The sequence below is a fragment of the Synchiropus splendidus genome, chromosome 14, assembly GCF_027744825.2.
Source record: "Synchiropus splendidus isolate RoL2022-P1 chromosome 14, RoL_Sspl_1.0, whole genome shotgun sequence".
NCBI lineage: Eukaryota > Metazoa > Chordata > Actinopteri > Syngnathiformes > Callionymidae > Synchiropus > Synchiropus splendidus.
This window is the reverse complement of record NC_071347.1, coordinates 12,578,050-12,592,300: the sequence shown is the minus strand read 5'-3', so window position 1 is coordinate 12,592,300 and position 14,251 is coordinate 12,578,050. Positions and strand designations below refer to the sequence as shown.

The 14,251-nt window shown below is 41.1% G+C and overlaps 1 protein-coding gene across 4 annotated transcripts in view; it reads right to left on the bottom strand.

The window, feature by feature from the left end:
- brsk2a (BR serine/threonine kinase 2a) overlaps positions 1 to 14,251 on the bottom strand; it is a 176,716-nt gene that overhangs the window by 56,175 nt on the left and 106,290 nt on the right. For all 4 annotated transcript variants that reach the window (XM_053886713.1, XM_053886715.1, XM_053886716.1 and 1 more), the window contains exon 3: positions 2,105 to 2,190. In XM_053886713.1, coding sequence (XP_053742688.1) covers positions 2,105 to 2,190 — 86 coding nt within the window. The remainder of the gene's footprint in view (positions 1 to 2,104; positions 2,191 to 14,251) is intronic.

Here is a 14,251-nt window from a genome sequence, read left to right as displayed (position 1 = left end):
TCTTTATTTTGTTAGATGCTAGCCGGCCGCTCCTGTGACAAAAACAGAGATCTCAAAAAAAAAACAAAAAAAAACGCCAGAGCTCCTAAGGGAGACTTCAAAGGCTGTGGAGAACCAGAACGGAAGTACTTACAGATTACACATTCTACATTAGTCGGTCGTAAACACCCACATTTGTCACGCTGTTTTCCTCGACATCATTAAACCGTCGCAAGATAAAGAGAAATCGTAAGAGGCCTGACCAACTTTAGTGTCTCACATGTGGATAATTTGTGATACAAACACATTGTATCATCGCCATGTGTGCCATAAAATGACGAATGCAACTAAGAGGTAAACGTGACACATTAAAAATGGCGTCAGAGGTTGGATGGCGACATGACAGGAAACGTTTCCAGTATGTCACATGCGTGTGAAAGGCCAACAGGAATCATTAAACAGTGTTTAACATAAGTATGAGGAGTGTCTTAAGGATGGTCAGTTGTGAGACAGCTGCGGACTCAAAACACCCATTTGAGGGTTGCTCTCCAAAAGCAACATCAGGGGTCTGTAGTGCATTTTTCCAAATTATATATCGGCGTCACTCTATGAACAACGTTCTATGAACAACGCTGTCACTAGTGGAGCTCTCTCAACATGTCAAGATCAGTGGACAGGTTTTATGCAAGGAAGATGACATATACTTTAGACCTTTCTGTATCCCAGTTTAGGAATCTGGGTCCTCTGACCTTTAAGATGTCTCTCGCAAGGTGGCTAGACTCTCCCTTAGAGACAGGGTGCACAGTCATCTGGGAGAAACTCAAAGTAGAAGCATAGCTCCCATGGCACCGTAGTAGGATGCCTCCCTGGTAGGAATTCAGGGGCTGTCCAATAAGGAAGAGACCCCCGGGCACAACCAGGACATACTGGGGAGACAATGTCTCTCAGGCGGAATGGGAAGGTCTTGGCATTCCAGAAGAAAAGGCTGAGATTTCTGGGGAGAGGAAAGTCTGGTCCAATTGGTTCAGCCCCCACAATCCAACCTCAAATAAGTCAAGCCGCCACCTTTGTTGTTTGCCTGTGTATTTGGAATAGAACGACCTTCCAGCCTGGCTGCTTAAATCTTAATGCTCTTCTTGGTTGCATCAAGTCTTGTCACATCCATTACGTTCAATCTTCTCCTTTCTCGGACCCTCCTTTTTACGTTTTTTAGGGGGCTATAATTTACAACAAAATCAGACTGATTCTATGGTAGCAAAGAAATGAAATCCATAAATAAAACTCTATCATTTTCCGACACACTCCTTGCACAGCGGGTGCTGGAGATCTACGCCCGCAGAATACTGAGTGAGTCTTTTAACTCAAACCCTGCAAGAATCCACACTACATCATGTCGGAAATGAACTTACACGCGCGCCGAAGTTGGCGCTGTAAGATAAAAGTCATTTGTTTCCTCTGATGTACAAGCCAGCGACTGTCCAAGCTGATAAAGCCACAGGCACAAAATATGATTTTAATAATCTTCTTATTGGATAAATCATTATATTGTGCTGCTCCTCTGATCTTGAGTGATGACACGTGGCATGCGGCACGTCAAATCTCATTTGGCCTGCAAATTCAAGACGAGCGCTAATTGAATTTAGCCGACGCGCAGTCGTCGCTGGATCAGGCGGGGCGGCCCGCAGACGACTGATGGGCTTGTCACTCATCGACGGGAAGGTTGGCTAATAGATTTATGTGTGTATCTGCACCAGAGGACGTGCGGTCAGCAGCCCAGTCTGAGACCCCTTCCATGGCTGAAGCTCCTCAGCGCTGCGGCGTGAGCTCTGAGAAGCATGGCATGGTGTTTACATTACTGAGACTTCCTCTGCTTATTAGCAACCTTCACCTTATTCCCCAGTGTAAGCGACGTAATGAAATTCTTCATGCCATTACTAATGCGGCGTCTGCCCCTCCAAGCCTATTATCATTGCCCTGCAATCATTCTCTACCAATTAAAAGCCCCGCAGTCGCAGAGGATATCATCAGTGGGGTTTAAATAGAACATCGGATTGCCATAATATTAGACAGCGAGGAACAGAGTGGAGTAATGGGCGTGTGGGGGGCGTTTTCTAATGATACTTACAAGTACTTTTTATTTTCGTAGACGTCATGGAGCTTTAAAACGTGCGGGTGTTCTATGAGCTTCAGGATAGCTATTTCTCGCTCCACCTGCAGGAGAGGAAGACAGAAGGGGAGAGCGGGTTAGTTTTAGAACAAGATTCAATTTCTGCGGAAGAAAACAGAAAACATTTTGAATGTATCTTTCCGACAAGTCAAACCCAACCCATTGTAGTTATCGTCCTCCTGTGGTTCCCTTCCAAATTCCATTCTAAACTCCAGAAGAGACAAAGGCGACTGCCAACATTCATGGAACAAACCAAACTGAACAGGTTTATGCAACCTAACTATTCGACTTGTAGGCGTGTGACCTGTATGTGTTGACGTCACATGACCAACATGGCTAAGTGTCGTGTTGTAAACAGTGCATTTAAATACATGAAAAAGAGAGGGATGACGTCACATCTAGTGGACTCATTGAAGTGCATTACAGTCAATTCTAAACAAGTCGTTGCAGCCTTTTTAATATAAACACCACTGGTTGTCTATCTGTAGCACACTTCAACTGCTGTCTCGCCTCTCTGCGACCTCTTTCCAAACCTCAGCTGCCCCTCTGACACTTCTGATCCTGTCCTTTCTAGTCACTCCCAATGAAAACCTCAATGGAATAAAAAAAAAAGTTCTTCCAACTACAATCCAACTACACATATTTAAGACACTTCTTCTTTCTCTTCTTTATTTATTTTTTAAAAATGACTGCCGTTTCTACTACAGTGGCAAGTAAATGTGTGTGGCTATATGACTAAGGGCCTCTGTATTCTGTATTCAGTTTGGTCTCGGTCTTGGTCTTGTCTCACCGCCCTCATGGTCTTGTCTCGGCTCGCTGATCAGTTAAGTGGTCTCAACTACAACACCACCAGCTTTCATGAAATAAAGCAGAATCTGTACCTATGCAATGGTGTTAAGAGACATATACGCCCATCGATTGGTCTCAAGACTTTTACACATCGCAATGTAAGATTCAATCATCTCTTGCACAGATTACTCAATCGACTGGTGCTTGGAGGAATTCAAACCCCACACACTTCACTTGACCATCTCCTCTAAGTCATTCTGACATGCAGTCAGTGATCTGAGCACCGCCAGAGGAGCCGGCGATACAAGCTGAAGACGCAGCACTCAGCAGGTAGGCCATTAGACAGGAGACGCAAACACACACGTAGAAATTCATGTCGGTTTCGATTAAAAAAGTTAAGCATTTACACAATAAAAACAATGATTACAAGGAGGACGCCATGTTGTCAGTGTCAAGAAGTGCTCCCTCAAGAGGAAGCAGGTTTAGGAGCGACAAACCCCGACGCAGTTGCATTGACAGTGGCTGAATCTGTACAGCACTTTTCAGGTCTATTTTCATTGCAGCACTGCAGTTAAAAAAGAAAGCCAAGATGTAGTTGGAGTGAATGGAGTCTTATCAGTTTGGATTTGCGTCAGCAGCTCGGTAGGCCGCTGTCAGCAAGTTGAGCTGCCACAGGAAATCAGCAGGGAAAGTGGTTCCGCAGAAGTCACATGAATCTTTAACCCTCCCCACTGTGCTTGGAATCATGGACACCCCAAATGTCTCCGGGAGTGGAGTTTCATCAGCAGCTTCTCTTTTTATTATTATTATGTTTTATATCCGTCATTGACCTCATTATGTCCAAGTCCCATTATTCCTGGTGAATTTGCTCCCAGATCCAAAAACTGTTTAAATGAATGTGATTTTAGGAATGGAGCTGCTGTGACGTGAGTTAATACCAGAACAAATTCAAATGACTGAACACAAGAATCATTTTCTTTTTTTATTACCACTTAAAAGAATATATGTTCTTCTTCTCTGGTTTTATCTCTATTAAAGAAAAAATAATATTCATGTAGTGCAGCAGGCCGAATTTAGGAATGAAGTGTTTGTCAAACTTGAGGCACGGGGGCCATATGCAGCCTGCTAATTCATTTTGCTGGTCGGATGAAGCTAGAAGTAGAGATAGTTGATTTATATTCCACATCAACTTAAAGTTACTCAAAAGTATGCTGATGTCAAGTACTACGAAAAATAGTATACAATGAAGTGGAGGTTATAAATGTTCAGAATTCCTCTAGAAAATTTCTAATACCTTAAAAAGGGAAATGAATTGAAGACAACATTTGTGCGACAAAAGACAACTGTACTGTCTCTTAGGTCGTGAGTTTGTGGGGAACAAGGTAATTTTTTAAGTTTCAAATATGAGTGCAATGACTAGTTGATTGTAAACCAGTATTAAATTAGTCACTGACAGATTCATTAGTCAACTAGTTTTAACATCATCGTTCTCTGAGACTAAGTGACCATCACGATAAAAAACAGTACAGGACCATTTCACAAAGAAAACATCCCTTCCACACCTCACTTTGAGCAAAGGCTGTGGCCAAGAAAAACAGGATTCTTGTCTTTTGGCATATTTGGGAAAAAGCACTGGTTGCACACAAGAAAGAGCACACCCATCCATGGAGCACACAGGTACGGGAAAGATGTTTTACGCGGCTGAGCTAAAGAGACGAGTGATGTCATATTAAGAAAACAGAGTGCAATTCCATCGAGCCTCGAATAGTTGAATTCCCGGCCAAAGACCGGAGAAAGCGTCAATATATTTCACTCCATTTATGTATACATAGAGTAACACCCGTGCAGCGGCACGGTGAGTTGGAAACACAATTTGAATTTCAGATGTAGCACCAGCGGGGAGGAACAGCTAGGCTAATCAGGGCTTATCCGAAAGACTAATGAGTGATATCAGCAGACGCGCGCCGTGCTACTTCTTCACCTCAGGTGTGAGGATTTCTACTCCCTTCTTTTTTTTTTTTCCTTTTTGCTAGAGCGCGGGACAAGCGCTGTGCTCCATGCAGAGAGACTGATGCTAGCCAGGACGCGGCGAGGCGAGCACATCTGGCTGGGTGAGCCACCTCTGAGCACCTCCTGTAATTGAAATAAGAGAAATGAAGCTTAATGTGGAGACTTAACTGTGCATCAGTCGACTTACTGCGAGATTAGCTCTTGATCAGCAGCTAATGAGGATCACGCTCCCCTCTGCGAATGCACAGCCCAGATAACCTCACATCCTTCCTCAGCCACGCTGCGGTTACTCCACACACCATCACTCATGTTTAGCACTCCCCGACGACACCAAGCCGCGGCCGTGTTCACATGTAGTGGAGAAAGAGCTCCTCATCAAAAGCACGCGGTCGCACCCATCACACGCCACTGCCTTCATGATCAAGCCGCCAGGTGGCCATGTTTCGGCCTCGCTCTTGAACATGGCTCTGCTATTGCTCCATTAAGAAGCCCATCTGGGGGACGTGATCAGCTCTTTCCGAGGTGATGAATTTCCTTTTCATAAGCAAAAAAACACTCGCCAGAACTGCACTCTGACAGCAAAATGTAGCCCTTCCTTTTACAGTCTCTGCTGAGGAAGGTCTGTGTTTACCATCGAGCCTTGCCTTTTCCCACCACAACACTATCAACTGAACCTGTCATGCACACGCTCCTGTGTCTAGCCAATCCTCTTGTCGTCCAGGAAACAAATATATGATAAATATGGCCACTGACATCAGCGACAACTGCGGCATGTCTAATAAGCATGAAGCAATGGATCAATGTTGAGAAGTTTTCAATGTTTCATGAGGTCAAGTGCCACTACGGTCACAGCGCTTTACGCTCATCACAGTGGACAGAGTCACTTCTTGTATTTACACAGTCCAAGGGGATTCACTCAGGGCAACATGGGTAGTGAAAGAAAACAGTGATAAGCTCAAATATCGCCATACTGTATCAATATTTTTGATGTACGACCACAATACTGTGTGAGTCATTACTCTGTTAGAGTGCGAAACATCACAACAATACACTTGATTTCATGCACAAAATATTGTACTACATTATCTGATTTTAACATGATGGCTCTTATTACAATACATCGCCGAACTCTGCAATATATCGCGATGTATCCTGTTGCCACTCCTGTATCAGGATACATACCACACATATCACAAGATACCTGCCAATACACGGCCCTAAGCATGGAAGGAAAACACATTCCATTTAAACTCGGATTATTACTGAGACAGATCACGGTGAAAAAGGAGTACTCTGAAAGTCACCAAAGGAAAGAAAAGTGTTGAGTCTTCTGCAGATTTCAAGATGATGCATTGTGTAAATAAATGTAGTCCTGTAAAAAGTCCTACAATATTTACTCAGTGTACAATAGTATTTTATTTTTGTTCCATTGACATTTAAATGGTGGTAAAATGTATTGCAAACTGGTTCCATACTTATCTTACTGAACTTACTGAACCAAAACAAGAAAAGCACTAAGAGAGCGCTGCCAAAAAACATCAACCCACAGCCTACAGAATCTCCCAATGACAATGTAAAATATTCCTGGATCCAAATGCCAATGAGACACAAAAGCCAAAAATAACTCAACATTGAAGAATTCTTTTAAAAAAAATCCAAGAACCTGACAGTGATCTGCATCACTCTTAAAATGAAATAATTCCCCGTCATTTCCGATACTTCCTGAAACTTTCATCCAGATCAATCTATGACTTATTTATAATTATGTATGCATATTATTATGTTATATTATTTATTATGATTCTGTTATTTTGAACACAGACAAACCTGCAATGTCAAAAACATAACCTTTATACGACAGAAGGGAAAATAAGTGGCTGGTGTCTCTTCTTTGACTCTACAGAGCAATTCATGGTATATTTCATTCGCAGAAAAATATGTATAAATGATGCAGTGATGTGATCACATTAGAGACCTTGGCACACGGCTGACAGACACTGGTCATTAGACGGTTTTAAGTTATCAGTGTTGACTGGACCTTGTGAGCCGAGGCGCAGCAGGCTGGAGGACTGGCTGATTAGAAACTCATTGATCGGAAAGGATTTCTATCAGTCCAATATCAGGGCATGGAAGGACCTCAGATTAGAATTCCTGTGCAGGGATTAGTTTGGGAATCACTCCGTTATTAAAAAAAAGAAAAGAAAGAAGTGAAAACCTAAAATAACGTTGGAAAGAAGAGGGATTTTCCGTGGAGAACCTGATTTCTGTCTGGTAGCAAGTGTCTGATGTGATTCATCATGTCGTCACCTTGAACTTTGCAGGTGCAGATTGTGCGCTAGATCAGTGAAAGCGGCTGCGGTGAAGGAAGATGAATGGAGCCGCGTTGACAAATGAGGCACACTGGTGGTCACATGTGTCACCTCAAATTCGGAAGATGAGAGCGAGTTTAGCACGGCTCCATCAGCTTGATATTGATTCTGTAAATTACAGCCCTGGACGAACAAACAAGTGATTGAAGACATCGATGAGGCGGCAAAAGAAAAAAAAAAGACCAGTGAAAGGAGGACCACAGCGGCTGGATCCACTATGCAGACAGATAAGGTTCAAGTCACACGTGTCACAGAGCGAGAAACAAGCAAGACCGGAATCTCAGAGGGGAAAATATTGGATCACAGGCTGTGTCATCTTTCACTCATCACTTATTGCATCTGTCACTCTTTCACCCGCCTGTCCCTCTCTTTCACTACTCGCAGAAAGGAGGAGAACACAGACATTTCCGTCACATCCCCTCGGAGGGCCGGTGAAACGTCCCCTGATACTAAGATGCGAGGATCAAAGTCAACAGGGCGATCATGTGTAGCGGACACAAAAAAATACAGAAAAAAATAGGGGGTTCTCTGATAACACAGGGACGGATGAGAGAAAAACAAAAGGACCGGGAGAGAAAAGTGGCCGGAGAGGCGCAAGTTAGAAAGACAAATGCAGGGACTCAAAGGGAAAAGTTGCACCACCAGCTAGAATTAAAGCAAGTAGTTTTTCATTCGCAATAGACAGAGAAAAGATGCTCCTCTTGGCAGAGCACTCGGTCTATTGATATTAAAAAGGAAGCAGGAACAGGAAGGAAGCTTCATCTTTATTTATCATTGTCTCTAAGTTGCAGTTACGCAGGAAGCGTCTGAGAAGGCTATTTAATTGGAAATGTAAGATGAACACTTCTGAAAGCAAGTCTGGCTTCATGACACGCCACTGGAGCAGGACATGGAGGAGGAGCCCACTCCCAACTGTCACGGGGGCGAAGGGGGAGGAGAAAGCACAGCGAGGTGACTGGCACGCAGACAGAAACCGGCGAGGCTTGTCATGAATTCATACTTTTGCCATGTGGACACATTAAAGCAGGAAGCACAGACACTGGATGCACACACCAGCGATCATGGCAACAGACACACGACCACCTTCCATCCGTGTGTCGGCCAACGAAGCAGAGTCAAGCCAAGCTGCTGTGTTTACATGTTGATGAATGTTGGTTAATGTATGTCAGCCAGAGGGAGAGCGTTCAAGGGTAAACACAAATACACACACGGGCTTTGGGGGTTGCTCCCACATGGGACATGACATCATGGGGATCGAGGCAAAGGAAGTGCACCTTCATATTTCATCGACATTCATTTAGAGCAGCTTTGAATTTAAAAACGCATCAGTTCATTGTTTTCATTTTCACATTGACTTATATCATACTAGTGTAGATTTATTGAAAAAGATCATCTGATATTTCTTGATTTCCATTCCATTTATGGTGTTGTTAAATCCAACTCCAACATCTGGATTCTTGAGTTGAGCTTTGATATTCACCAAAAACCAGTTAGCTTGTCCACAAGCTAATTGAATTAGGGGCTCGATTAAGTCTGTTTAGGATTGTGCTGTTAGGTCATTCACATCAATTATCTGCTCTATGAATAATTCATCAGAACCAATCGCCTAAATTGTTCACAAACATTGCTTTCTAATCTGGTGCAGCCGGTCTTCTGCAGCCAGTGGGCTCAGCTGTGACAGCTCAACCTTCTGAATTAGCTTCTCTGCGTCGCCTCTATTTGACTTTGGGTTTTTTTAACATTGAAACGAATAATCCCAGGCGTGTCGTACAAGACGGGGCTCACAAGTCTCACGCATTTGAACCATTTGGCACAGGATATTTTTCACACGTAAAAACATCGTCCACCTGGTGTCATCGCAATATAAAAGCAGCAATTACAGGCTCTATGAACCAGCTCTTTCAGATGAACTACAGGAGCCGGCTCATGTTTAGGACCCTTTAGGAAGCCTACACTGAGAAAGAAGGAGCGAGAGTAGAGCGGCCTTGGAGAGAGAAACAAGGGATTGAAGTTCAGAGACCACATGCTGCTAACACAGTGAAAGAAAAGTGTACATGTTTATTTTAGATCAGCAAAGAAAGACGCACAAGAAGTTCAATATTAGTCTCAATATGCACTGTTAAACCAGCGATGTCAAGACTACGGTGGCCTATGTAGGACAAAAGCAAGTGTCATATTAGATGGGTCCATTTACTTTATCACTTCTCTACATATTTTCAATATATTAAATATAAATTACCTAATTATTAATGTATAAACTGTAATGACACAATACAGGAAAATAGGCAATTGAAAGACTTTTTCAACTTACAGTCACAAATTTTCCTCTCAATGTCAGTTTTGGACCTAAATCTTGTTACAGCGGTCACCATCATCCAACCCAACTCATCCTCACTCCCATGGACTAATATACTGACTTTGGGAAAGTGGAGTTTTGCATCTTATAATGACACCGAAGGCGGCCTTCAGCGTTGCATGTTGACCTAGTAGATTTTCAATTGATTCTGCCTCCTACAGCAGCACGACACATAAAAAAAGACGGAGATCAGGGTTAGGTGAGCCATGGGATGGCGCTCCTTTCATTCTATATTTAACACGTGAATTATTGCTTTTTAAAGTGGGTGTGTATTTCAGTGAGGAGAGGAACGCTCCTCGGGAAGGAAAGTAGTCCTCTAAAAAAAACAAAAATGTCCACATGAAACCCTGAAGGCTGCCTTTGTCGTGACTTTACCAACGTCTATATATGAAGCCACAGGAGTGAGGACAGGTTATACAACCACAACGGACCCACTCACAAACCATCAAATCTCACAATACCAGCAGAGTTCAAAGCAAAAAAAAAAAATTCATGACAAGACTTGAATAACAAAGCCAACGTGACATACCTTGACCAATGAGGTCACTTTAAATACAGCGGCATATATGCTGAGTCAACAATTCTGTTGGCTTGCAGCAAGAACAACTCACGTCGCCAGCTGAAGGTGCTGTCATCCACCAACCCCAAAGCACTGTTGTGATGACGTGTTGCTGTTGAACCAAGTCAGGTTTTGCTAGTTCTAAGCTTGAAAGAATAACAAATTATTATTTAAAATTTTCATATGAAGCTATTTTGTCCCCTCTTGCGCTTCCTAACCGCCAGATGGTTTTTATCTCCAACCAGCACATCCTTTTGCTTTGAGTTGGTCAATCCCCGACTCAGAAGTGATCAATGCCAGAGACATGTAAATCGATGCGGCCAGCTGGTCTCCCAGTTCTTATCCTTCATCCACCTCATCCACCGGTGACTCTTGCTCACTATCTCAGGCTAAAGCTGCTTCTGCCTCCCCTCTACTGTGGTGGTGCTCCTTCCTCTGTCAGTCGGTGTCCAGGGATTTCATTTGTGTTCAGTAACCATACGTGTAAACAAACCAAAACCTTGAAACATGATCAGGGCAAATATATATTAAAAAAAAAATACTCTTGATGCAAACTTCACATCATGAATAAAATTCTAAATATAATAAGTATAATAAAACAACGTAAATATCATAAAATATTTGATATTTCATAAATAAATTCTAAAGAAGCTAAGTAAAGTGTAAATGAAAGTATTGCCATAAAATTAATATTAAAAACTGGCTCAACAGTTTTTACTACTGGGGCACCATCACTTTCTTCATCATTTTTTCTTTTCAAGAACTTCTTCATAGTTGGCAACTATCACAGATTTGCAGCTGTCAAGTCAATTCAGTGACACACTACAGCCACCATATGTGGCCAGTGTATTAAAACTGAGCATCTCACAGCCCAGAGGTGTAAAACAAACAAAAAAAAAACTTCTATCGGCCCAACCACTCTCATGGCAGCCTTCAAAATAAGGCCGGAAAATACTCCAGTAGATTGATATTCATGTGTACATTACTCCCCGGTAGACATGCAACAATATTTTGAGTTTAAATACATGGAGAGGTGACCCAAAAATACATTGCCGGTCGGGTCTAACTTGTCAGCGCAGTGAAACAAGTGGAGTGAAAAGACAGACAGGAAAAGTGAGCAACAAACTAATGACTAATGAGTCCTGGTCGGTGAAGTGAGTCAAGCCGACATGGGTGATGAACCAACGCTGATTCATTATCTGCACATATGAATGCGCGACCCGGTCACTGACACGTGAGTCTGGTCGATAGTGAGAATCCGATGGAAGCCAGAGTCAAGTCGACAAGTCTGGTCAACCGAGATAATCGTGATGAGTTTGAAACTTTGCAAATGAGTTAAGTTGGATATAGAGCATTTCAGACATGAAAATATATTGTGACCATGGTTGGTTAATCCTGAAATAAACTACCCCATTGAACTAAATGTTTGCGAACTAAATTTAATAACCTTTTCTGGAGAAATAAAATGAATGCATCTATTTATTTTTACTGGCTTTTGAAGTCCCTTAAAGAATGCAAGGCCACTTAGCTTTGACGAAATATTAAATCTTTTTCTTGGATTCTTCTTCATGATGCAGACAGTAGTATATTCATTTTCAATCACGTGGAAAAATATGAAAAGAATGTCACATCAGAGCTGCTAAAATGAATGATAATAATATGATAATTTGGATGCTTATATTATATTATATTATAGTATAGTATAGTATAGTATAGTATAGTATAGTATAGTATAGTATAGTATATATTATATTATATTATATTATATTATATTATATTATATTATATTATATTATATTATATTATATTATATTATATTATATTATATTATATTATATTATATTATATGCTTCATGTGCTTTTGAGTCATAAAAACCTGCCAACTGGGGCAAAAATAATGATTGACAGAAAATATGGAAAAATCTACATTCCACACATAAAAAAAATATTTTTTTAAATAAAATAATATTAAATTATATAGAGAAAGATTTGGGAATAAAGAGTTCCACAAGTGAGTCATTGAAGACTCCACAATAGATGAGTCATCGCAGAAGCTAATTGCTACCCCTCTTGCACCAAGATTCCTTGAATGAAATCGTCTGAATGTGACTGAGGCGGGTAAAAGACCTTTGTCTGACTGTGACTCACGCTGTGATGTGCAGCGTCTGTTCCTGTCTATAAACGGCAGCAACTTGATAGAAAAAGTGGATGTTTGATTCTATTATTGCACCCATGAGGCAGTGATGGATGAATTCCATTACCCTCCTCCGTCTAAACAAGACATAAAATATTAACACAATACTCAGCGGCCTGATGAGTCGCGAGCAAATAGTGAGACCACAAGCAAAATCAACAAGTAAGGAATCCCTCAGCAAAACAAAAAGAAGCAAACATCAGCGGGAACTTGAAAGATTTAGGACGTGTCCCGTGAAAGCATCGCTCCACTCAGGGATGGGAGATTTTAGGGGAAAGAAAGGGTTCCGCCAGGAAAACAAAGCTAACAGCAACATGAAATTGAAAAGAAAAAAAGCTTTTTTATCAATCTGACTTCACAGCCATTCTTACTCGTGAAAAGTTGAAAGTGCAGTATCTCATGCTCTTGGATTTATCCTCCTAATACACCAGCAAAAAAGACAGAAAATCCAGTCACCTCGATTTTACCTGACAATCCTTGATGCTTTTGATTCTGAGCTGCCTGTCAGAAGGCAGCAGATTTAACTTCTTTTACACATATTTTCAATGACAGCAGTCAAATAGCTTGTGCTGTGAAGTTAAACCTGATAACACGGGCTCATCACATCACTGTTTCCAGGAAACATCTGCTTTGACACCAGATACAGGCCCAACATTGAACTGATGAATGGTGCTCAGGGAACAAAACCGTCTGCTTCTTCACCTGAGCATGAGGTCACTGCTGTTCGATGTGAAGTATATTGCGCTGCCAACTAATAAAGAGAAACCTTGTGTTCCACTTCTTCACTGACACACAACTTAAAGACATAACAATGTTGCACTTTCACCAGAGAAAACATCATGAAACCAAATACATTATTTCAAAGTCAAAGCTCAATGAAACAGCTAACCAACAATTGAACTTGTATTTTAATTCTGGGCTTGTTTGGTCACTAGAGGACCTCATAAAGCTGCGACATGATCAAATGGATCGTTGTTTTTCATGATTCGTTTTTCAAATCGATTACTTAAAACCACAAAACATTTTTTTATGTGGTTGATATTGTGCAGAAAACTTTATTGACTGAGCCTTTGTCTACTCAAGAACAGTAACATCTTTGGCAACAGGTTACTGACTCAACACCTCATACAGATGTAAAAGCAAATCACGACAAGTCATATATAATCAACTCTCTGCACAACCTGCAGTGAGAAGAAAAATGGGTACAAGACCATCGTGACCCAAAACATCAAGTATGGGACCATTTCACCAAGGACACATCAAAGGACATTTACTTTTTACATCACATTATTAGCTACAAGTCAAGTGTAAAGTTTCAAACACGATTTCACTAGTGTTTCATCAATTAACAAATATATTTAAATGTATATTTACTTAGATTCTAACTACAAGAATACACTCAGAAACCTTGTTCATTAACCCATACACGTCATTAGCCGACCAGTCATTTAATCATTAAGTGGACAGGTATCAAAATAATCGTTGTCCTATTGCACAACATAGTCATATCATCTTCTCACACTTTAATGCCTATGCTCTCTATGAATAGACTGTAATACTCCATGTTGCTCCACTGGAGTTACTGCTTATGGTTGGCATCGATCTGTGGGAAACAAAATATTCAGTTTAAATAACACTCAATATTTACAATATTTTTTTTTTCATTTTTGTTATTTTGTTTTACACACAAAATCATCTGCTAGAAACATTACTTGTTTTTATTATGGAATCTTTTCTTCAAACAAATACTGTAACAAAAACAAATTAAATAATTTCAATACGAAAACTGATACACCTAAGAAATTTGGTTGTGCTAAATACTTTGAGG